General features: G+C 42.4%; 1 protein-coding gene across 3 annotated transcripts in view; it reads left to right on the top strand.

Moving 5' to 3' along the window:
- Nucleotides 1-7,638, top strand: part of Dennd5b (DENN domain containing 5B) — a 130,380-nt gene extending 122,742 nt beyond the window's left edge. For all 3 annotated transcript variants that reach the window (XM_021189932.2, XM_029534837.1, XM_029534838.1), the window contains 3 exons: nt 511-637; nt 2,355-2,529; nt 6,769-7,638. In XM_021189932.2, the coding sequence (XP_021045591.1) occupies nt 511-637; nt 2,355-2,529; nt 6,769-6,952 (486 nt within the window). In that variant the 3' untranslated portion in view covers nt 6,953-7,638. The remainder of the gene's footprint in view (nt 1-510; nt 638-2,354; nt 2,530-6,768) is intronic.
- The last annotated feature ends 210 nt before the right edge of the window (nt 7,639-7,848 follow it).

Here is a 7,848-nt window from a genome sequence, read left to right as displayed (position 1 = left end):
GCCCCTGAGATGCAGCTTCTTAGCTGTGGGTTACGTAAATGAATTGAGGAGCTGTGTCTTGAAAAATAAAAAAAAAAAAAAAAAAAAAAAAAAAAAAAGGGTGTGCACAGCCACCACTGGGCTCATTTGTAAGCTTTCTATTGGCTACAAAAAATATCATCTGTTCAGCTACCCTCAGCTCTTTAATTCTCTAGTGTGGTGATATTTGGCGGAGCATGGGGTGGGGGAGTGGATTACTTTATTTTATATGTTTGAGTGTTTCCTTTACTTGTATATCTGTGCACCCCATGTGTGCCTGGTGCCTGGAAAGGTAGGAGAGGGCATTAGATCCCCTGGAACTATGTCTAAGGTTTGTGAGCCATAGTGTGGGTACCAGGAACAGAAGAAGATCCTCTGTAGGAACGGCCAGTGCTCTTTACCACTGAGTCATCTCTCCAGCCCATCTAGTGTTTTTTTTAAGCATAGAAACAACAGAATCCCTTGTCACTGTGTTAACATTATGCTTTACAGAGAGGAAGCCTCACAGTGCTGCTGTGTGGAGAAAATGGCCTGGTCGCTGCACTTGAACAAGTTTTCCATCATGGGTTCAAATCTGCCCGCATCTTTCACAAGAATGTCTTCATCTGGGACTTCGTAGGTAAATTAAATAGATGCATGTTACTAAAAAGCCACTCAACTGTTTCTTTAAAAATTCTGGAAGCCAAAATTTTGAATGAAGAAAAAATTATAATAAGCTAGGTGGTGGAGATAGCAGATGGCTTTAATCCTCCCAGCACTCAGGAGGCAGAAGCAGGTGGATCTCTGAGTTTGAAGCCAGCTTGGTCTACAGAGTGAGTTCCAGGATAGCCAGGGCTACACAGAGAAACCATATCTTTAAAAAGAAAAAAGTTAATAATAAACTAGTATGTTTTGGGCTGCTGAGGGCTCAAAAAATACTGAGTTTGATCCCAGGGACCTACAAGTTGGAAGGAGAATACTGACTCCCACAAGTTACCCCTACACATACACACACAAAATAAGTATTTAGTAAAATAAGATAGGCGTTTGGAGTGGTGGCGCATTGGTTAAGAGCGCATGCTGCTTTTCCAGAGGACCTGCATTCAGTTCCCAGCATCCACAGGACGGCACACAACTCTCTCTACCTCTCCAGAGGATCTGATGTGCTGTGCTGCATCTGAAGGCACTACACTCCCATAGTACACAGACAGACAGACAAGAAGACAAAACTGTCATACACATAAAATAAAGATATTATTTTGGTCAAAATAAATCTTTAAAAGCTGCTAAGTTTTGCAGTTTTTGTTGGTTGTTTTTGTTTTTTGGGTTTTTTTTTTGGGGGGGGGCGTTGGGTTGGGTTGGTTTGATTTGGGTTGTTTTGTTTTGCTTGTCTTTAGGTGTATAGAATTCTAGAACTCCCAGTTTGTTTAAAGGTCCAGTACATCATTTCGTGTTTGTAAATTAGGCCAATATGATCTCAGATCAGAGCTTTCTAGCAAAGAGAGGAAAGCTGCCAATGTGCCTAAGAGTGATTTCCCCCCTTTTCTAAAAACCTTAGAATTTTACTGCTCCTGACACTGATGTCTACATACTATGTCTCTCTCTTCATATTTACTCCCATAATGTCCATTTATGTCTATTTAATAATCTTAATTAAGGCAGCCATCCTAGAAGAGGGCACCACCTTAATTGTCAGATGGCCATGGTGTTCTTATTCCTGGAAGGGACGACTCTTAGGAGATAATTCTCCTTTCCTTCCTTTCTTCCTTTTCGTTCCTTTCTTTTTTTTTTTTTTTTAATACTTATTTATTTATTTATTTATTTATTTATTATAAGTGTGTACACTGTAGCTGTCTTCAGACACTCCAGGAGAGGGCATCGGATTTTTGTTACAGATGGTTGTGAGCCACCATGTGGTTGCTGGGATTTGAACTCAGGACCTTTGAAAGAGCAGTCGGAGCTCTTAACCGCTGAGCCATCTCACCAGCCCTCGTTCCTTTTTTTTTTTTTTTTCTTTTCTTTTTTTTATTTTTAATTCTTTTGCTTTTTCATGTCAGTTTCTATTACATGAAAGTATTTAAAAAGAACAAACTTCTGTAATATGGTCTTGATTAGAAAATAAATTCCTCCCAGGCTGTGGTGGCACCTCACACCACACCAGGGAGCATACAGTTCAGATCTTGGTAATTCATTCTGAAATAAGTTAAAAAGTAATGGTTTGGGTCAGAGGACTGGCTATGATTCCAAGCCTCAGTAGAGTTTCCAGAATAAATTAGATGATTTTTACTACATACCAAGTTTTGACATTTCTATAAATAACTGTTGTACTGTAGTGTGATTCTGCTTTTCTTCCTCAGAGAAAGCAGTGGCTTATTTTGAAACCACTGACCAGATTTTAGACAATGAAGATGATGTGCTCATTCAGAAACCATCAAGCAAAACCTTCTGCCACTACGTGAATGCTATTAACACTGCACCCAGGAACATTGGGAAGGACGGCAAATTCCAGATTCTAGTTTGCCTGGGAACAAGGTACAGAGTCTAAGTTATGCTTTCCTTATTTTGTTACGTGGGTAACATGAGTCTAGAAAAGGTTAGACCAGGTTATGCCCTTTTCTTTTGGCTTTCTTTCTTCATTCCAACTTTTATTGTGAGACTGCTGTTTTCTTGTTACCTTTCTGTTACAGTAGCAACTGATTTACCCATTTTTTTTTAAGATTTATTTTATGTACATGAGTACACTGTAGCTGTCTTCACACATACCAGGAGAAGGCATCAGACTCCAGTACAGATGGTTTTGAGCCACTGTGTGGTTGCTGGGAAATTGAACTCAGGACTTCTGGAAGAGCAGTCAGTGCTCTTAACCACTGAGCCATCTCTCCAGCCCCTCCCTGATTTACCCATGTTTAAAATAGACTTCTGTGTGGTTTCTTGGTTGCTTGCTTGCTTGCTTTTGTTTTGTGTTTTTTGTTTTTTTTGTGGTTTTTTTTTGGTTTTTTTGGTTGGTTGGTTTTTCTTCTTTTTTTTTTCTAAAGATTTATTATTATATATAAGTACACTGTAGCTGTCTTCAGATGCACCAGAAGAGCGTGTCAGATCTCATTACAGGTGGTTATGAGCCACCATGTGGTTGCTGGGATTTGAACTCAGGACCTTCCGGAGAACAGTCAGTGCTCTTACCCATCGAACCATCTCATCAAACCCTGGTAGGTTGGTTTTTCAAGACAGGGTTTCTCTGTGTAGCCCTGGCTGTCCTGGAACTCACTCTGTAGACCAGGCTGACCTCAAACTCAGAAATTCGCCTGCCTCTGCCTCCCAAGTGCTGGGATTAAAGGCATCACTGCCGGCGATTTCTGTGTTTTGATTTTCTGTATAATGTTTTACCTTGCCAGGAGTGGTGGCTCACACCATTAATCCCAGCAGTAAGGAAGCAGAGAAATGCAGATCATCAGTTCAAGGCTAACCTGGTCTTCAAATTGAGTTCCAGGACAGCCAGAGCTACAGAGAGAAACCCTGTCTCTCAAAGCCAAAAACAAACAAATGAATAAATAAATAAATAAATAAATAAATGTTTTTTCCATTGATGTGTGTATGTGCTAAGTGCCAGGTGCCTGCAGAGACCAGAAGAGAGTGGGTCCAGGAAAAATCAACTCAGATCTGCAAAAGTAGCAAGTGCTATTAAATACTGATACATCTCTCCAGCCCTCATATACCTATTTTATAAGTGAGAAAATAGGAAATAGATGAGTCCTAAATAATCAGCAAACTATCCCACAATCATATAGTAAGAAAACAACCATTTCTTATGGTCTGTAATCCCAGCTCTTTAGGAGGCAAAGACAGACAAGTCCTGTTAGGGCTTCCTTTGGCTACAGAGCAAGTTTAAGACCAGACTAGGGAGTGTGGTGGTGCACACCTTTAATCCCAGCACTTGGGAGGCAGAGGCAGGCAGATTTCTGAGTTCGAGGCCAGCCTGGTCTACAGAGTGAGTTCCAGGACAGCCAGGGCTACACAGAGAAACCCTGTCTCAGGAGGGGGGGGGGGACCAGACTAGGGAAATTTGTGGACGTTGTACATCGTGGTGCGCACTAGGCTCCGCACCACGATGTACAACGTCCACAACCAGTCTTTAGGAGGCAAAGACAGACAAGTCCTGTTAGGGCTTCCTTTGGCTACAGAGCAAGTTTAAGACCAGACTAGGGAGTGTGGTGGTGCACACCTTTAATCCCAGCACTNNGGAGGCAGAGGCAGGCAGATTTCTGAGTTCNAGGCCANCCTGGTCTACAGAGTGAGTTCCAGGACAGCCAGGGCTACACAGAGAAACCCTATCTCAAAGAAAAAAAAAAAATTAAAGGAAATAAACTGCTGTTTAACTTTGAAGTCATGAATGTCTGCCTTTGACTCATTCATCTTGTGGACGTTGTACATCGTGGTGCGGAGCCTAGTGCGCACCACGATGTACAACGTCCACAAGCAGTTCCAGGACAGCCAGGGCTACACAGAGAAACCCTATCTCAAAGAAAAAAAAAAATTAAAGGAAATAAACTGCTGTTTAACTTTGAAGTCATGAATGTCTGCCTTTGACTCATTCATTCACCACCCTCATTACTCTGGGTAAATTTGAAGCCAGAATGAGCTAAATAAGGAGACCTGATTTCAAAAACCAAAAAACCTAAACAAACTAAAGAGGCAAAGGGATGAATTGCTCAACAGAAAATGCTTGCCTAGCCTGCACTTATTCAGGAGGAGTTGATGGGTACTGAGTTAACTAGCCAAGTAGTTAATTGAATGAAAAAAGAAAAAGAAAGAGAGAAGAGGAGGCAGACACCACTCTCCTAAAGTTTGGAGATGATTCTTATTGTAGAGACAAGGGGAAAAAGCAAGCAGAAGAAAGGACATAATGCAGTAGAGGAGAGAAGTGAGAAGGAGAACAGAGCAGAGACACTGACCAAGAGAGGCAGCCTGAGCCAAAAGACCTGCCTAGTCAAAATGGATGAGTTATCAGTCATCAGGCCGAGGGAAGGGAAGCCTACCCCTGGGAGGGAGGGAGGGGCAAGGTTAGAAGTACTGGGAGGAGCCACAGGTACTGAATGAGACCTAACTTACCTAGTGGACAGGCAAAAGAGGCAACAACATGGAGAAAGGATGGGCAAGGAGAGTTCAGGCCCTTGCACCAGGGTCTCTGAAGAGAAGGATCAGAGCCTATATGGTACAAGTATGTCCTTTTGTTATACCTTTATGAGAATTAGCCTGCAACTAGGCTCTCTGACTCCGAGGCAGGCAAGATGGTGGGGTAACCAATGCGTTGTCAGTACTCCCTTTATACACACACTGACTGTGCTAATATTAACACAGAACGAGGCTGGACTGTGCACCATCCTTCCCTCCCAATTGAAAATACTAGTATGTGTACATTGTGTACTGTTTTTGCTTAACCTGTGGATCATAGCTTGTGCCAGAACAAGCCAGGTTCAGCCACCTGTCCTGGTTAAGCCAAGTAAAAGAGCCTAATTAATAGTGAAAACCAAGAGCTGGAGATATGGCTCAGCAGTTAAGAGCATTCACTGCTCTTCCAGAGGTCCTGAGTTCAGTTCCTATTAGCCACATCAGGCAGCAAATAACCCAGTAACTCTAGCTCTGTAGCCCCCATAAAGGCCACTAATGGCCTCCATAGGCATGATATGCACATGACACACACTAACACGAGCACACATACATAAAGAGAATTTAAAGTTTAAAAAGCATAGTGAGGAGGGGTTGGTTAGATGGCTCAGTGGTTAAGAGCACTGACTCTCGCTCTCTCTCTCTCTCTCTCTCTCTTTTTTTTTTTTTTTTTTTTTTTTTTTTTTTTTTTTTTTTTTTTTTTTTTTTGGTTTTTCGAGACAGGGTTTCTCTGTATAGCCCTGGCTGTCCTGGAGCTCACTCTGTAGACCAGGCTGGCCTCGAACTCATAAATCCGCCTGCCTCTGCCTCCTGAGTACTGGGATTAAAGGTGTGTGCCGCCACGCCCGGCCTGCTCGCTCTTCTAAAGGTCCTGAGTTCAGTTCCCAGCAACCACATGGTGACTCACAACCATCTGTAATGAGATCTGACTCCCTCTTCTGGAGTGACTGAAGACATCTACAGTGTACTTATATATAATAATAAATAAGTAAATCTTTAAAAAAAAAAAAAAAAAAAAGCATAGTGAGGGGCTGGAGAGATGGTTAAGAACACTGACTAATCTTCCAAAGGTCCCGAGTTTAATTCCCAACAACCACATGGTTGCTCACAACCATCTGTAATGAGATCAGATGCCCTCTTCTGGTGTATCTGAAGACAGCTACAGTGTACTCATATAAATAAAATAAATCTTTAAGAAAAATGCATAGTGGCCGGGCGTGGTGGTGCACGCCTTTAATCCCAGCACTCGGGAGGCAGAGACAGGTGGATTTCTGAGTTCGAGGCCAGCCTGGTCTACAGAGTGAGTTACTGGACAGCCAGGGCTATACAAAGAAACCCTGTCTCGAAAAACAAAAAAAAAGAGAGAGAAAAATGCATAGCGAGAAACAGAAAGAGAGATTTATTCAATGTGCCCATATTGGGAAGAGAGAGAGAAATATATACACCCAGTTTTCCTAGGGCCCTGATTTGAGGAACAGGATTGAATAGGAAACAAAAGTAGTCCCATTGTATTGTTTCAACAGGCTGATAATTAAAGTGAAAGATAAAGGGGGAGCCAGTTACACTGTATCTGTTAGAGCTCAGGTGCTGTGTCTGTTTGGTCTATAGGGATCACCTGCTTCCACAGTGGATTCCATTGCTAGCAGAATGTCCTGCCATCACCCGAATGTATGAAGAGAATGCACTGCTTCGAGACCACATGACTGTCAACTCCCTTATCCGGATTCTTCAGACCATTCAGGATTTCACCATAGTCTTGGAAGGATCACTGATCAAAGGAGTGGATGTGTAAAGCAGCCGGCAGAAACTCTTGATTTACCCCTGGCTCCTGAAGCTTCCATAACTATGGGGACCTATCTGGACCGGTCTGACCATAGTGAGCGCTGCCTGGGCAGTGCACTAGAAGCCCCAGTTTGAACAGTCTCCACTCTGCAGACAAGGCAAAGTGCTGTATTGTAGTTCATTTGAACCTGAAATTTAGTATAAAATAGAGTATTTTCATGTGTTAGAAGTGTGTAAATATGCTATCTTTAAGAAATTATATTACTCTAATAAGATACTTTTCTTAGATTGAATATCCCTGTGACTTAAAATAAGTAGCTTAAAAATGTTGGGGGTGGGGAAAGCGGTGCTAGTCAGGAAGAAGCCAGTAAATGTGTACATAGTGCAACCCAGGCAGGCTTCTTTTTCCCTCCAGGTCTCACAAAGGAACCAGAATGGTTTGTTCTGGAGCAGCCATCCCTCCTGGAGCCCCGTCCTGTGTGTGGTGAATGTATACAGCATTATGTATACATAATGTACAGCAGTCCTCATTGTACCTTTTAAGTTATAAACCATTTAATACATTTGAATTATGAGTAATTTTTTGTTTTGGGGAAAGTTTTTCATTTGGCACAAGGAAAAGATAATTAAAGTATTTTAAATATCAGACCCCAGCAAGGCTTAGTGGCAGACACCTTTAATCCCAGCACTAGGGAGGCAGGGGCAGGTACATCTGAGTTGCAGGCCAGACAGAGCTACATAGCAAGACCCTATCTCAACAGAGGAGGCAGGGAGAGGGAGAGAGAGGGAGAGAGAGAGAGAGAGAGAGAGAGAGAGAGAGAGAGAGAGCAAATACCAGATCCCAAGAGCCCAAGAGCTTGGCTAATTGGAAAGCAAACACAAGCCCTGAGAAGCATGGGACTTTAA

Source organism: Mus pahari, chromosome 2 (genome assembly GCF_900095145.1).
Source record: "Mus pahari chromosome 2, PAHARI_EIJ_v1.1, whole genome shotgun sequence".
In the NCBI taxonomy this organism is placed as follows: domain Eukaryota; kingdom Metazoa; phylum Chordata; class Mammalia; order Rodentia; family Muridae; genus Mus; species Mus pahari.
This window is presented reverse-complemented; position numbering and strand designations above follow the sequence as displayed.